Below are 18,375 nucleotides of genomic sequence, written 5' to 3' on the forward strand. Positions count from 1 at the left end.
ACAGCTACGGCATCAAGCCAGATTTAAAAAGGATTCATGTTTCACAGTTAGGACAAGGTGTGTTTGTATAGGGAGCGTACAAGGGCAGAATTACTAGTTGGGGGTCATGACAAAGGCAGAATAATGGCTCCTCTATGCTGTACCTGTTCAATAAAAGACCTTTAGGCAGGGCCACTGGAATTATGCGTTTATGGGTTTCTGCGTCTGCTGCGTTTTTGGGTATAAATATGGATTTTCCGAATTTGCCACCTAAATCATCTGCAGGATAATCTGCAACAAAATAACTGTTTGTAGCTCAAACAGATCAAACTTATTAAAACGTTGCAAAATGTGTTTGCGCTCAGTGGGAGGCCGTTCAGGTTAACTGCTCATCTTTTAGTTGCTTATTTCTGTATATGGTTGTTATACTGGCACTAATGACACAAAGTCTTTGTGACAGTATTTCCATGTATAGAAATTACAAGAGAATGAAGTAATGCTATAAAAAATGTGCTGCATTATACCACTTAATTTACCTTGTCTTGACGCATAATTTAGTCAACCCTGCCACATAGTTTGGTGCTCCCCTGCCTCATAATTCTAGTGGACCTGCCTTTAGGTGAGGAAACACATGACCTTCTGTAACTGAAAGGGGAGTGAGTCATAGATCGTAGGTGCACAGCACAAGAAGGAACACAAAATTAATCCAAAAGCTGTTCTTCAGAAAAGATTTGCATAATTGTAGTATGAATGCAGTCTATAGGCTGCAAAATACATGGTTGAGCTTCAACTAATCATAGGGGTTAGAAGCTTCTCTTAAGTAGGTAAAGATGTCATTCAATTTTGATAAAATAACACCACCACTAAACTGTTCAACAGACATACAATCAAAAAACGAGTGTGTACTTACAAGTTACTGTTGGCTGCGCCAATGTCACAGTCACAGGAAGTGCAAGCTTGTAACATGTTGCCCAAACCCCAGTAACCTGGCTGCAAAAATGAAAAACAAAATTATTTTTCTGTTCTAGTGGTGAGAAACAATGTACATTGCAATATGAAAGCGAACCATTGAAAAAGCTGAAAAAGCTCAAAGTCACTGATGCTAAATTGAATTATCATCGAAATTGAGTGGATCAGTAGTAGATTTAGGGCTAATTCCCAAAGCTGATTTCGAAGAGTTATCTTGTAATTAAGATGGAATTCTTCAGCGAATCATTCAAGCCTGGAGAAGGTAACAAGTTTCGCTCTAAAATTTGTACATTGGAACCAGAATGATTAACAAATTTGTGCCCACCTGTTGCACAGTTCAGAAAACATCTATTTATCATCCTAATTCTTCCTATCAAATACATTTCTCTGACCACAGTTCATCTAAATTAGAATCTTCCATCTTCGCCAGCACTGTGCTTTTCTTTTATTCTTTGTGCTGCACCTCAGTGCGACCAGAGCTTAATTTGTATACTAAATAGGTGCCAGGGCTCTAGTCAGAAGGCCACTTCCACTTGACCTGCCCATTGTCACTGTCAATTAGAGTACCAGCATAATTAATAAGTCACACTCCCTCAAGTGTGACAATTCTGACATTTTCAGGACCCCTAAAGTTAAAAGAATGGCTTTGGCCGCAGGTATAAGTCATTCTCAAGGTATATTAAATAAATAAATAACAGTTGCTGTGCTTGCCTCTGAATACAAAAAAACTATGCCACCTTGTGGCAGACTGTCATACGTGCCAGTGCTAATAATTAAGTGCTAGTGTCGAGCACCGGAAACTACAGTCTCAAATTGAGCATTGAGTGCGACCAGTCGTTATCCGTCCTTTACCAAACTAAATTAAATTACCTGTTCCCTCTGTACTGCCAAGCACCTGCCACCAAATTCCAGCCTGATGGAATATGTACAGTAGTGTCACCACTGTTGTAGTCACTGGCCACATCAAGACCAGTGATTAATATGTAAACCAATGAGCGCTGGTGCCCAAAGTTCGGCTAAGAAGCCCATGCCTGGTGCAATTAAATGTTGGCGTGCCAAATACCTAGACAGCGTAGCATTTATTCTACCTATTTACTCCATTACCAGACTCTCTCTGCTCCTTTATGTCACTCATGTATGTTTCTGCTTTCACCATTTATGACGAGTTTTCTGTCTTTTTCTTCCTTCGTCTTTCTACTTTGGTTATTTCTCTCTTGCTCTCGTTAAATGTAAGATGCACAAAAATAAGTGCTAGTCCCCTTCAAATGAGTGCTGGTGGCACCAAGAAAAACCAAAGGAAATGATGGACGGAGCGTTGAGAATACAAGCACTGACCCCCAGTCAACTGATCTGGGTTTAATCCATCACCGTTCTTTAGCCCACTCTGCCACCCCAGTTCAGACATGGCCATATGCAAATCAGTCTTACCCTGTGCCTCATGGGAACAGTCCAGCCCGAACTGCTAAGCCATGACTACCCTGGACCGGAAACAAGCTACCAAGGACCGGTTTCTGGCATTCCAGCCGTCTTCAGCCCGACTTGCTTGAATCCAGTGGCAAAGTGAGCAAGGGACTCACGTCTGAGCCTACCCTGCCAACTTATGGCGAACAAAGAAAAACAAGCATTGGAAATGCAATAGGTCTCGCACCATTAGAGTTAGTGCTTTTAGAATTGTTTATGGGTTTTTTTTGTAAATGTTTAGCATTTTTGTTTCCTGTAGCCAATGCTAAAGAATTACAAATAAAAAAAGCCATAAACATTTCTAAAAGCTCTAACTGAAATGGTCTGAGACCTATTGCACTGTGTGAGGGTGAGGGGTTGAGGGTGAGTGAGGGTGAGGGTGAGGGTGGGTGAGGGTGAGTGAGGGTGAGGGGTTGAGGGTGAGTGAGGGTGAGTGAGGGTGAGGGGTTGAGGGTGAGTGAGAGTGAGGGTGAGTGAGGGTGGGTGAGGGTGAGTGAGGGTGAGGGGTTGAGGTTGAGGGTGAGGTGTTGAGGGTGAGTGAGGGTGAGGTGTTGAGGGTGAGTGAGGGTGAGGGCGAGTGAGGTGTTGAGGGTGAGTGAGGGTGAGGGGTTGAGGGTGAGGGTAGGTGAGGGGTTGAGGGTGAGTGAGGGTGAGTGAGGGTGATGCTGAGGGGTTAAGGGTCAGTGAGGGTGAGTGAGAGTGAGGGTGAGTGAGAGTGAGGGTGAGTGAGAGTGAGGGTGAGTGAGGGGTTGAGGGTGAAGGGTTGAGGGTAAGTGAGGGTGAGTGAGGGTGAGGGGTTGAGGGTGAGTGAGGGTGAGGGGTTGAGGGTGAGTGAGGGTGAGGCGTTGAGGGTGAGTGAGGGTGAGTGTGGGTGAGGGTGAGTGAGGGTGAGGGGTTGAGGGTGAGTGAGGGTGAGTGTGGGTGAGGGTGAGTGTGGGTGAGGGTGAGTGAGGGTGAGGGGTTGAGGGTGAGTGAGGGTGAGGGTGAGTGTGGGTGAGGGTGAGTGAGGGTGAGGGGTTGAGGGTGAGTGAGGGTGAGTGAGGGTGAGTGAGGGTGAGGGTGAGTGAGGGTGAGTGAGGGTGAGGGGTTGAGGGTGATTGAGGGTGAGGGTGAGTGAGGGTGTGTGAGGATGAGGGGGTGAGGGTGTGTGAGGATGAGGGGGTGAGGATGTGAAGGCGCGTTTGGCAGTGTATGTTTTAACGCTCGGAATATCATAATGAACCCAGACATGACAGTCTCCAGCCAACAGCTGTAAATAGTTAGTCAAGTAAGCTAATGTTTGAGAGAGGCAGGCCCAAACCAAACGGCAAGCTAGGTTCTGGGACGCACAGCAGCAGGACATTCTTTGTTGGTGAGAGGCCAAATCTTACCACAGAAAATATGGATTTGTAGAAACCTTTGTATTTGTTGATGCATTACCACAAGCGTTTACGCTTTTGGCAGCGTTCCTTTTCTTGCGCCCATGATAGTAGCGTTGTTTGCTTGTTCATTGCGAGTTTAAAATCATTTCTGGGTAAGTATGCTTACCAAAGATGGTGCGAGTTCAGCGCTTTTAAGGCCTCACTTCTTGCGCGGGCTCAACAGTTCGTTTGACTGTTATCATGAATCTCTTTCCAATTTAGTGCTTTTGGAATAGTAATGAATAAAAAGCTGTTGTATAGCTGGCCACACACCAGCAGCAGGACACAAAAAGATCTCACGGTCTTGAAAAAACTTAAACCTAACACAGCCATTAGGTGGAAGCAAGGGTCTTGTTACAATAAAGCCTCACTGCTACAAGAGTAATACCAACATAGGTGCAGAAACAGAAAGAAAGGTTCAAGAGAACAAGATACCCTTAATGCAAGCATAAAGCATGTCCGCTGTGGTAAACACCACCACAAACCAGCACGGCCAAAGACAATAGGTCTGACTTTGGCAAGCCTGCAATGGCTTTGATGTATTTTTACATGCAAGTGGAAAAACAAATCCAAAGTGCCATCTGGCTGAAATCCTTGTTTGGGTTCAAGTACATGTGGGCAGGAGACCTCTCATTCCCAGTTGCTGCTGCTGCCGCCTGGTAAGACTGTCAATAAATGACAGAAAAAAGCGAACAACGCACCTTATGAAGTGAATGGGTTCAGGGCATGGGTCCTTCCTGCATCTCCCTGGCTCCACCCACTGAAAGGTTTGCTAAGTCAGCTGATTGAAAGCTTAGGGTTCGGCATTGGGGGTTGTGACTAGAATATTAATTAATATTCTAAGAGAAGCATGGATAATTATCTCTTCCCCGTGTCTAAGGATTTAAGAACCGCACCCACGTTTCAACCAAAATAGTAGGGGGTTTGTTTCAGAGTTAAACCACTGAGCACTAGACATGTAACCTTGACAAAACCGATCCTAGTCTGCAAGAAAAGCCGCAGGAACCCAACAGGAGGTAAATAATATACATTGCAGACTACGACACAAGAGAATGTCTCTTCTCTGATAATGAACGCCAATAACCGTGCCTAGAAGACCATGCAAGATAGTTACAAAGCGCAACATAAAATGGCCGAGCAACGCGAAAAATTAATTTCACTGAAGACAGTATCGAAATGTGCCTTTTCTGCCGGTGGAAGCGCTGCGAAGGACAGAGACACGCATATTTCTCATGCGAGGCACAACATTAGCGTTAAAAGTTGCCTTTTGCCTTACTCTTCCTGTAGTTGGCTGTCATTTTAATTCACTTCCTGCGCTGGAAGGGAGAGCCGGCTCTTTGAACTTATCTTCAATACTTTCAAAGGAATGGGAAGAAAAAACCGCGAGACAGAAAGGGTGAGAGGGAGTGAGGAAAAAAAAAATATATACCTCTGACACCCACGGACAAACCGCTACTTTGAACGCTCAGGAAGAAGCTTCTTGCTGCAAACACAACAAGACGGAGGGAAGAGAGGGGAGGGGGGAGGAGAAATGCGACACGGCGGGAAGGGGAGGGGGCGGAGCGGGTACAATAAACAAGACGGAGGGAAGAGAGGGGAGGGGGGAGGAGAAATGCGACAGGGGAAATGCGAGACGGCGGGAAGGGGAGGGGGCGGAGCGGGTAAACAAAGACGGACGTGCACGCGCTTTTAAGCTCAATGCGCATGCGCATTGAGCTTAAAAGTCACGGGCACTGCAAGGAATCGCCACGATTCCTTGCAGTGCGGATAAAGAGTGGATAAGTGCCAATACTCTCGCTTGCTCGATGCGCATGCGCATCGACAGGCGAGACCTAAAACCAAAGGAAATGATGGACGGAGCGTTGACAATACAAGCACTCACCCCCAGTCAACTGATCTGGGTTTAATCCATCACCGTTCTTTAGCCCACTCTGCCACTCCAGTTCAGACATGGCCATATGCAAATCAGTTTGACCCTGTGCCTCATGGGCACCAACCAGCAACCACTGGCTTAACTTAAGCACTGACTGCAAGACATTTGCCAGTACCGGCCACACTCGCATTTAAGTCGGGTATTCAAAATCAGGGAAAATCGTACCAACAACTTTTTGTTTCAATGCATATGTAAATTTATGAAATGCTATTAATATTTATAGTGATGAACCATATGCTACTCAGTATCTAGGAGCTAGCATTAGTGCCTCCCAGTAGCATCATCCCTGGATTTGTTCATGTAATCTTTTTAACCCTTGAGGCACGGTTGAGCTGCACTCATGACGAGCTGAGCTCGTCACGGCCGTTGGAACGTTCACACGCGGGGATAATTTCCCCGCTGTGCTGAACGTTCCAAAACGGGTGTGGCTGTGACAAGCTCAGCTCGTCATGAGTGCAGCTCCACTGTGCCTCATGACGAGCTGAGCACGGTGGCGCTGCACGCGGCCCCCCTCCCCCCGCATACAGGGGGAAAACACCCTGCAGTGAAGGGGTTAATTAGCTTGCAACTCACGCTAGCCAGGTACCAGTAGGTGACCTATCTTTAACGTCTTAATAACATTTCATGATAAAACAAACTAAGAAAGCACCACTATATTATGAAGCCAATAGAAATGGGGCATCATTATTATCACATGCCCTTGTATTCCCCCTACCTCTTTCCCATGAGGCACAGGGTCAGGACTGATTTGCATGTGGCTGGCTCTAAACTGGGGTGGCATGGTGAGCAAAATAACTATGGATTTAACCCTGATCTATTGACTGGGGTGAATGTTAGATTTTCTCTGCATTCCGTCCATCATCTCTGTGTCTTTTGCTTTCTCGCCCTAAGTGTGTCGGGTATGCCTCGGCGTGGGTCCCAGGCTCACTTTGGAACTGGATTCAAGCTAGCTGGCTGATGAGGGGTGAGGCCCCGAAACTGGTCCCAGGATGCTTGTTTCTGGCCCAGGGAGGACCTGGCTAGGCAGTTTGGTCTGGATTGTTCCCATGAGGCCCAGGGTCAAGACTGATTTCCATATGGCTGGGTCTACACTGGGGTGGAATGGTGAGCCTAAGAACAATGGATTTAACCCATCTCTATTGATTGGGGGTGAATGTTTGATTTTCTTTGCATTCTATCAATCATCTGTGTGTCTTATTCATTACAAATTGAGGCGCAACATCTCTGGTAGACAGATCTGTTTAACAGCTAAAATCTCAAACATGTGCAAATAAGCCTGCTCCTTACAATAGGCAATAAATACATAGCTTATCGCCAGTACATCCCAATCATACCAAACTTTACCCTAATTATTCTTCCTTTCCCCTTCAGTCTAGACTGGTTGCCAATCATACGAGGAAGGGTATCAAGTCATGATTGAAACAAGGAATAATTAATCAGATTAATAGAATTACCAGCAACCAGTTTAAACATTACTTCCTCATCACTTTCTCATTTCAGCTATTATAAATTGAGAAAATACCAAAGCAATTAGCTGGGAAATAAAAATGAAGAAGAATATGGCACAAGAGAGGCTCAGAAGATCGCCTATTTAATGTGCAACTTTTATTAAAACATTACTTTAGATAGAACTCTTGTGCCAAAAAGATCCTTACAATCTATTTATAAGAGTCTGTAATGTTTCCACAATTTGACAGAGATACCCAGGTAGCTGCCATGCATATCTCCAGCAAAGGACTCTGAGATTCAGTCCATGATGCCACCATTTCCCTTGTGAATCTTCCCTGTACTCCCATAGGTGACAAGGAAACGTCTGCATTTGACAGGCCAATGGAATTACCAACTTTACCCATTGACTCAGAGTCTGAACAGCATGATTCCTTTCCAGTCCAGCTGAGCTAAAATTAAATAAAGAATTGAACTGACTAAAGGAGGCTATTCTAGCCAAGTAAATTAAGACAACTCTTTTCACATCAAGGTTCCTGGGAAAAAAAGTGTAACCAGTATAGAGTCTATCTTCATTGAATGAGGCACATTTCCTTCAGCTTTCTTTTTTTGTTTATCAATTCTTTATCAGTAGTTTTACACATGCTACACATGTAATAAGTCTTAGGAAGGTGTACACAATATTTGGTAGAGAACTATATCAGGTATACACATCCTTATAACTGCATACATCACAAATAAGACATCACTGCAGAAGCCTCCCCATCCCTCCCAAAAGGAAAGTAAGTGGTAGAACTGTACTGAGTACTAAACCATACAGTTATAAAGCTCAGTATTATACACAGGTTTCAAATATATACTTGTACATCTGCACCAAAGGTGACAAGGAAGCGGAAAAGGGAGAAACAAATTCCAAAAACATGAAGAGTTAACAGGAAACCTCCCCATAAAGAAACCACTCATCAACATTGTAGCCCAGGCGGACTCGTCATCCTCTAATCCCACGTAAGAGATAAACCTTCCCACATCATAAAGCACAGGGAAAGTAAAGAAGAGAGTGGTGTGTCCACACTCCGGTACAGGTGTCTGTAGGGATCACCTCAACCAGAAGCATATTCTAAGAATGCACCCGAAGTCAGGGCAAATGTGTCCATTCGATCATTCAAATGATAAATCACAAGCTCTCGTAGGCATTTCTTGGATCCATGCCTAGATGTTAGGGCATAGGTTGGTTATCCACTGACGCAATATGCATAGCTTTGCCACAGCTAGTGCAGCAGCGAACCACCAAGGTTTGTGATGTGTAAAGTTTGGATATTTGGCAGTGACATGCAAGGGTGTTATGTGGCTCATCAGAGTGCTAGATATGTCTTATACAGTCCTCATTGTGTTCCAAGCTGCAGCCCAGTACTGCGCAAGGGAGGGATGTTCCCAAAGAATGTGCACTATATCTCTGCTGGGGTTGTGGCATCGCCAGAGGGATATATCAAAAAGGAGGGGAAGTGGATCACATCAAGATCCAAGGGCTCAAATTACCATTCAGGAAAATCTCAGAATGGAAGGTCCAGCCACAGTCAGAGCCCAGAGGGACAATGTCGAGCAAAGACAGTCTCGGCTGTTCCTACAAGCTAGAAGTTAAGGGAGATAAGGTAAGGTAAAGGTATGGTCACAAGAAGGGTAAAGGTAGTGCTCTGTGGAGGACTACCCTGGGTATCCAATATGTTGGTAATAATGGCCTCACACACCCTTGCGAGTGTCATGCTTCATCATTGGCGTTTGCTCCTCGTTGGGCAGGCGGTGCCTGTTCAAAAGGGTGCATTCTATTGCTCCCTCTCTACACCAATTGCTAGTGGTTATCTCAGTGAATCACTGACAGATTATCGATTTCCAAAAAATCGACCTACTATAACATCGAGTCTCTAATATCGATAGCACTAATATCGACACCCTATACTTAACATGTAAACTACAAAAATATCGAGCAAACTATATCGATGCACAAAAATATCGTCTACAGAAATATCGTTAGCATTATTTTCGAATACCATAATATCGACACTCAATACTACATATACCACACTACAATAATATCGAATACAAAAATTTCGATAGCACTATTTTCGTCAATATCAAAATATCGATAGCTAAATTATACTCCTTTTTTTATATATAACACCAATAAATCTATTCTCTAAGTAATACACACATTTCTAATGACTTCACTAATGTATTTTCAAATTATTAAGTAACATTTAGTGTACAATATTATGTTTTCGCTAACTGACGCTATTTGTATATAAACTCTTTGTAAACATACTTATTTAATACTTAGTACTCATTTTACATAAACTTTATTTATAACAAGACTTTTATTTTACATAAATATATCATTTTAATTCCTTTACATAAACTATATAAGAAGATATATCTTAAATGTTTTACTTAAAAAAAATTCAAACTAACCAATAGTAACTCGTCTTTACATATCTGACCAATCAGATGGCAAACTTAATTACACATAGACTATATAAACCAATCACAAACAGCCATACAAGTTGCAGGAAATATTCTTCGTGACCACATACTGCCAATTTTGGGAGCACCATCTATATTCTTCTCTTCAAGAAAATTCGTCCTAAAACTACAAGTAAGTAATCATATAGCTCTGTTAATAAATTCTAATTTTTTTGTCTATTAATTATAGACCAAGATTTGTAACCTAATTTGTTATTTCTTTATGTACTTTACCTTTAAACAGACTCTACAAACAAATCAAGTTATACTTCAACTTCAAGATACAGGACACTTTACATTTAAAAAAGGTATCTACATATGTTTAACATTTACTTAGCGTTCTTAGCCAACTATTGGCCTAATTTAAAACTCTATACCTTGTTTCTTAGCCTGTAAATCTTAATACATATTGTGCAGGCAGAATGTTTTGAGTAAAAAAAGTTACAATGCTGTGTAAAAAATATTTTCTTCCTGTTCTTAAATATGTTTTAATGTGCTTTTACTCATAATACATGTGTCATCCTCGGTTCTTTTTAGCAATTAAGTAACAATGCTTTATAACAAATGTGTATTATTTATATAACATATAAACGCATTAGTAATTTTCATCAACTTTCTCTCTAAACAGAACACAAAGGTACAGAAAACAGATAATTCACATCAAAGAACAAACATTCTGCTACTACTATAATTCTCTTGGTAAGATCATGAATAAAACATAACTAGTCTTTATAAACTCTATGGAATGTACTAAAAATAAAATGCCTCTTGTTATGCATCTGTTAGTATAATCTTCCTGTTCTTAAATATGTTTTTTTGTGCTTTTACTCATAATACATGTATCATCCCCGATTCATTTTAGCAATTAAGTAACAATGCTTTATAACAAATGTGTATTATTTATATTACATATAAACGCATTAGTAATTTTCATCATCTTTCTCTCTAAACAGAACTCAAAGGTACAGAAAACAGATAATTCACATCAAAGAACAAACATTCTGCTACTACTATAATTCTCTTGGTAAGTTCATAAATAAAACATAACTAGTCTTTATAAACTCTATAGAATGTACTAGAAATAAAAATGACTCTTTTTATGCATCTGTTAGTATAATCTTGAAATTTCTCTTTTTACATTCTATAAACAAAACTATTTTTAGAGACATTATAACCTAAAAATTAAGTTACCAAGCAAAAAATGGTAACTTTTCCTATAACATACTTAATTATTTCTCAACAGACCGTGGCAATACAAGAACAACATCTAACTAAACAAGCATCTACTTTCGATAAATAGAACATTACTGTTGGTAAGTAAATTACTAGAAGAATACTAGCTTTATTTAAAATCTTTTATACATTTCATATTGTATTAATATTTGTATATTAACTTTTCTAGATACCAGAAGTAAAGAATGACTGATGATGCAAGATTTATTACATCTCAGAAAGGGAAATTTTTGTTATGCTATATGGGCTACATTTATACTCAAGAGAAACAAAAAGACCTTAAAGTGAATTGGAAGTGTACAAAATATTACTCCAATAAATGCTATGGCCGTGCTACAACAAGGGAAACTAGTGTTATAAATACCACTGAACATAATCACCCACCAAACATCTCCGAAATAGAAGTGAGATCCACTCTTGAAAATATCAAGGAATTAAGTACCAGATCAGAATTACCTACCAACGTAATTCTGAAAGAATTACTACCTAAAGTTCCCAAAGAAGCAAGAGGTCAGCTACCATCTATTGCTACCATTAAAAGAACAATAGCAAGAACCAAAAAAGCAAGTAGACCCAATATACCAACTCCAAAAACTTTTGAAGAAGTCATAATTCCGCCAGAGCTTGTAATTACTCATAATGAGGAGCCATTTATATTTTATGATAATCATAGCAAGGACAAAAGAATAATCATGTTTGCAACTAATAACAATATAAAAAAATTAACTGAAAGTACTACTTGGATGATGGATGGTACTTTTTCTATATGCCCAAAACCTTTCTACCAGTTATACACAATTCATGGGCAATATCATAATACCTGTATCCCCTTCATATATTGTTTATTACCAAACAAACAAGCCACTACTTACTCTGAAATCTTACAAAAAATAAAGGAACAAAGTTCTGACTACTTCCCAATGAAAATCATCATAGACTTCGAGCAAGCTATGATTAATTCTATTTTGAAAACGTACCCACACACATCCATTCAAGGATGTTATTTTCATTTCAATCAATGTCTCTGGAGACATTTACAAAAATCTGCCCTTAGTGTTGAGTATGCAACAAATATAAATTTTGCATACCAGATCAAACATCTCATTGCTCTGGCATATGTACCAGTAACTGATGTGGCCGAACATTACAATTTGTTAATTGAAAGTCCTTTCTACACCCAAAATGAGCAAAGACTCGCCCCACTTTTAGATTACTTTGAGGACAACTGGGTAGGAAGACTACATAGGTCAGGCCACAGACGCCAGCCAAAATTTGCAATTCCCTGGTGGAATGTCTATCTATCAACACTCAACCAAGAAGCAAAAACGAACAATGCTGTTGAAGGTTGGCACAATGCCTTCCTCTCTTCTACTGGACGTACAACACCCACATTACACAAGCTAGTCTCAGCTATACAAAAAGAGCAAAGCTTTCAGGAACTACGTATGCAGCAATCAGTCATACAACTGAAACCAAAACTCTCTAGACAAACTGCTCAAATGTATTTATATCTACAACAGCAAGTCCAACTATATCCTACAACAAGAGGACTGGAATATTTAAAAATGATAGCCAAAACATTGAACTAATTGCTATAACTAAATTAATTGATAGAGATCAAACAATATCCTTAATTTAAAAAAACACATATTTTAATATAATAAAAAAAATTTATTTAGTCTAATTTATTTTTTAACACTATTCTAAAAAGACTAAATAAATATATTATTATATCACAATATTTGTTTTTAAGAACTGCTTCCATCCAAATAAAAGAACATAAATTTATAACTTACCTTTAAATAGAACATCATAAAGATAATCCTTTATCCGACAATACAATGTGTAAATATCAAACACTTAATCCAACGATTCATTAATTATGTTTTCTTTAACTCTGCAAAAACTATCCATCATCCAAATTAAACGACTATTTAAATGCCATTTACAATAACGACTGTTATCTTAAAGTGTGATAAATATATCACAGAACTCAAAATATAAAGGCAGAATGTAAATCATCTCCGTTCTAACAACTGAAACACACTTCCTTTCCCTTAAAAATATTTTATCGGAAACGGAAATAGCTGTTTCAAAATACGAGAAAAAAAAACAGCTAAACAATCCCACCGACATAACACTAACGAATATCCCAGAATATTTAAAGATAATATTCCTATTTATTTATAATTTCATTAAATTATACCACATACTCATTAACTCCAACTATTTTAAATGGCTCAAAAATTCGTGACCGAAAATACGTATTGATTCCACTCCATTATATGTAAATAGTCATACTTTAATTCTCAACCCCAAAATACCAAAATATAACCTTTAATTATAATTTACAATACTTTAACAATATAAAAGTAGATTCGTACCTACTCAAAAGTGAACCTGTTTCCAACCGCGACTTTCCATTTACCAAAATAACGCAAAAAGACAAAGAGTGGTTACAAAAGAAACGATCCAAATTATATGTAACTGTGAAAAGAACTACTATAAATGTCGATTATTGTTATATATATGGCTCGAAATTATGTGTAATGTTAAAAAAATTGTATAGTATATTGTGAATATAAAATGTTTTTGCCTGTATATTAATTATATATTACATACTTTTAATATTTATTACATTAAGTATAAAAAAATGAAAATATTTAATGTAATATTTATTAAAATTATTATATAACTAAATGTGTAATATTGTTTTTGTTTATCAGATTTAAATGTTTACAATATGACTAATATGTGAAAATTGTTATTATTAAAACGTATTTATTAATAATAATAATCATACATAAGAATATTGTAATGTTAAAAGAATCATTGATGATGATGTCCATGTTCAAATTAGGATATTTATATTATATTATAATTTTAAAAGTGTTCATATGTTAATATCATCATCAGTATATCACTATATGTATTAAAAATTAGTGACTTATGTTTTTCATTACACATGTTGATCTTTTATTAAGAAACAATAATAGTATTATGTATGTATAATATCATACATTACATTATGTGAACTAACCATTTTTTCTCTACAAATTAAAAGTACTTGTCAAGAAAATTACTATAAAATGTGATTATTAAAAAGACATTGTCCTCCATTTTTTTTTATATGTATACCAAACATAACTTAATAAAATGTATATATGTTCGTATATTTCAAGTGTTGAATAAAAAAATTTACTGGAAAGAAAACTGGTGTCATTATTTTGTATTACCTATGACAAAATCATTTTTATGAATTTTTGCAAATGTATTATAAGTGTAATGTTATATCTATTTCTATATACCACATGTAAATAAATAACATACTATACACTGAAGTGATAAAAATTATTATTCATACACCCATATACATATAATATCAATTTTTTAAATACACATAATTAAATGTTTAAATATTCCGACTCCAATAACCATTTACTTTCGGTAATTGCTTCTCAAAAACAGTAATTAATTTACAATTAGAAATGCAATCACCATTTAATTAGAGTAAGTGCAGAACACAGAACATATTAAATTTACTCTTCCAACACCAATTAACAATTAATTTAAGTAACTGCAGGACATTAAATATTAATTAATTACTATAAAAAATGAAATGTTTAAAAATTAATAATGTAATCGCATTAAAATTAATTTAATATAATAATTTTAATTTAAAAATAATCTTAATTTATGTTTTCCCTGTACCCCTATAATAATAAACTGACCCTGAAACCTAAAAATACCCCTTCACCCACAAACTAAAAACTGACCCTGAAACCTCACAAAACCCCTTTACCCACAAACTAAAAACTGACCCTGAAACCTAAAAATACCCCTTTACCCACAAACTAAAAACTGACCCTGAAACCAGACAAAACCCCTTCACCAACAAACTAAAAACTGACCCAGACACCAAAAAATACCCCTTTAACCACAAACTGAAAACTGACTCTGAAGCCTCACAAAACTCCTTAACCCACAAACTAAAAACTGACCCAGAAACCTAAAAATACCCCTTTACCCACAAACTGAAAACTGACTCTGAAACCTCACAAAACTCCTTTACCCACAAACTAAAAACTGACCCAGAAACCTAAAAATACCCCTTTACCCACAAACTGAAAACTGACTCTGAAACCTCACAAAACTCCTTTACCAACAAACTAAAAACTGACCCTGAAACGTTACAAAACACCTTTACCCACAAACTAAAAACTGACCCTGAAACCTAAAAATACCCCTTTACCCACAAACTAAAAACTGACCCTGAAACGTTACAAAACACCTTTACCCACAAACTAAAAACTGACCCTGAAACCTAAAAATACCCCTTTACCCACAAACTAAAAACTGACCCTGAAACCTTACAAAACACCTTTACCCACAAACTAAAAACTGACCCTGAAACCTCACAAAACCCCTTTACCCACAAACTAAAAACTGACCCTGAAACCTTACAAAACACCTTTACCCACAAACTAAAAACTGACCCTGAAACCTAAAAATACCCCTTTACCCACAAACTAAAAACTGACCCTGAAACCTGACAAAACACCTTAACCAACAAACTAAAAACTGACCCTGAAACCTAAAAATACCCCTTTACCCACTAACTAAAAACTGACCCTGAAACCTGACAAAACACCTTAACCAACAAACTAAAAACTGACCCTGAAACCTAAAAATACCCCTTTACCCACAAACTAAAAACTGACCCTGAAACCTAACATAACCCCTTCACCAACAAACTAAAAACTGACCCAGAAACCTAAAAATACCCCTTTACCCACAAACTGAAAACTGACTCTGAAACCTCACAAAACCCCTTTACCCACAAACTAAAAACTGACCCTGAAACCTGACAAAACACCTTTACCCACAAACTAAAAACTGAGCCTGAAACCTAAAAATACCCCTTTACACACAAACCAAAAACTGACCCTGAACAGTTAAAATACCCCTTCGCACATACACAAAAACCAGACCCTAAACGCACAAAATGTACCTTTGATAAAACTAGCCACCCTGACCTACTATAAACTCTACATCCCACTCCTAAAAATATGACACATTTATTTATTTAATATCTACTACATTATATATTTTTGATTCTTTTTACTACATACACAAAATACCTCAAATTAGAACAACAACCTAATAGTGTTCATAATTTCGTATTTTAATAATATTTATATAAAATGTCGATTCGAAACTAAAATGAAATACAAGGCGAAATTTTTACTTCTATAATTAGAGTATACTTTGTTTATACACTACCCACCCTTATCCCCTTGAAAATATACATCCCACTCATAACATAATTAGTCAAATATTTTCAGAAAATATATGAAAATAATATAATTACAAATATATTTTAGTACATAAACAACAGCAAACTTAAAAAATAAATACTATATTCGAATAAAATCGATATCATTTCGCAAATATCGAAATATTAATTTCAATTTTTGAAATTTCGCAAATTTATATGAAATTGCGAAATTTAAATTTATATAATTACCCTATTTATTTTTAAAACACTACCCACCCTTATCCCCTATAAACTCTACATCCCGCTCCTAAATTTATAGTAAAAATAATATAAATATGTAATGTAATATTTTATTATTTAAAAATCTTTTTTGTACATACACAAAAATTATTCATAATGTTTAATGTACTCCATAAATTTCGTTCAAATTTCGACTACTCCCAAACAATTTTTATAAATATCGAAATTTTGAAATCTAAAGTAAATGCGAAATTTAAATTTTTACAATTTCACTATACTTTTTTAAAACACTACCCACCATTATCCCCTATAAACTCTACATCCCGCTCCTAAGATTAATATACAATTATTTAGTAAAAAAATAAATATTTAGATATATTTACACAATTTATTAATATATATCCTAAATCAAAGAACAAATAATTTAACAATACTCAATAATTTTATATAACATTTCGCATTTATAAATATTTTGATTAAAATTTCGCAAATTTATAAATTTACTTCAAATGCGAAATTTATTATTCCATATTTACACTATACTTTTTTAATACACTACCCACCCTTATCCCCTATAAACTCTACATCCCGCTCCTAGACTTCTTACTAAAAATAATAAAATTATATATAAAAATGATCTTATATATAAACAACATATAAATAAATCATTACTTAACATACTTTAAAACATCACTTTAACATATCGATATTTTTGACAATCGATATTTTCACCATCGATATTATTGATTTCGACATTCATGTCTTCGATATTTTTAACACACACATGAATCGATATATTCTACGACGATATTTTTGTTTTCGACATTTCGTACCGTCGATATTTTGGACTCGATATTATGGTACATCGACATTAACAACTCGATATTTTGACTGTCTACCATCTCAGTACCCCATAGATCAAGGCGACCTAGTGCTTAGAGTAGATTAGTCTCTCCTCGTATTGCCCGTTATATGTGTTATATTCGCGCTTAAATCGGACCAAAAAGCGGGTCGTATATAGAGAATGCTCGTTGTTCTGCAGTGTGTAGTTATATCGAGCGTTTTCTCATTCTACTCTCGGGTGGGTTGCCGGGTGCGCTTTCACATGCCGGTCTGGGTTTCTCAGCGGATAATGGGTCGCGATCAAGCAGCGCTTATTTGTTTAGCGCGGTGCTAGCCAGTTATATCTACATGAGCGCAGGGAGTCGCTGCCCGGTTTCGGTGTCTCAGCGTCTAAGATCGTGATCATTACGCGCTTGTTCGTTTAATGGGGTATTAGCTATCGCATCCCAAAGCGCGTGATGCGATGCAGAAAAGGGGATTTCACGTACTTCTTACAGCCATGGTAAGCGCACGATCTGCCTACCCATCTCTACCGGGGTCCGGATAGTACCGAGACCTCAGGTAGGAGTCTAGTTAAGTGATTTGTTTGGGGCGTGGTCAAGATAGTCTCTCCATGCAGGTCATGTGATACCCAGTGTATACACGGGGCCATCTTAGAAGGGACACATCCTTATCGAAACTGGTGCAATGTTGGAGTGGTGGAGTTATCAATAAGTAAATTCGGAGTTGGGAGTATATTCTCAATTCTTGGAAGTGTATTAAAATATATGTGTCGTAAATGTTTCATATATTACAAGCCATACTCGACCATAAGGGAATTATCTTAATGGTGTATTTCATAGGAAGGGACACATCCTTATTGAAACCGATGCAATGTTGGAGTGGTGGAGTTATCAATAAGTAAATTCGGAGTTGGGAGTATATTCTCAATTCTTGGAATCTTATTAAAATATATGTGTCGTCAATGTTTCATATATTCCAAGCCATACTCGACCATAAGGGAATTATCTTAATTGGTATCACTAGTATAGTCATGGGTGTTATAGTGTACTCCAAGGTATGTCTTCATTGAGTCCCGC

General features: G+C 37.5%; 1 protein-coding gene across 1 annotated transcript in view; it reads right to left on the reverse strand.

The window, feature by feature from the left end:
• Positions 1 to 18,375, reverse strand: part of LAMB4 (laminin subunit beta 4) — a 790,532-nt gene that overhangs the window by 388,682 nt on the left and 383,475 nt on the right. The window contains exon 13 of the mRNA XM_086967212.1: positions 890 to 969. Within this exon, the coding sequence (XP_086823338.1) occupies positions 890 to 969 (80 nt within the window). The remainder of the gene's footprint in view (positions 1 to 889; positions 970 to 18,375) is intronic.

Source organism: Lissotriton vulgaris, chromosome 1_1 (genome assembly GCF_964263255.1).
Source record: "Lissotriton vulgaris chromosome 1_1, aLisVul1.2, whole genome shotgun sequence".
Classification (NCBI taxonomy): Eukaryota; Metazoa; Chordata; class Amphibia; order Caudata; family Salamandridae; genus Lissotriton; species Lissotriton vulgaris.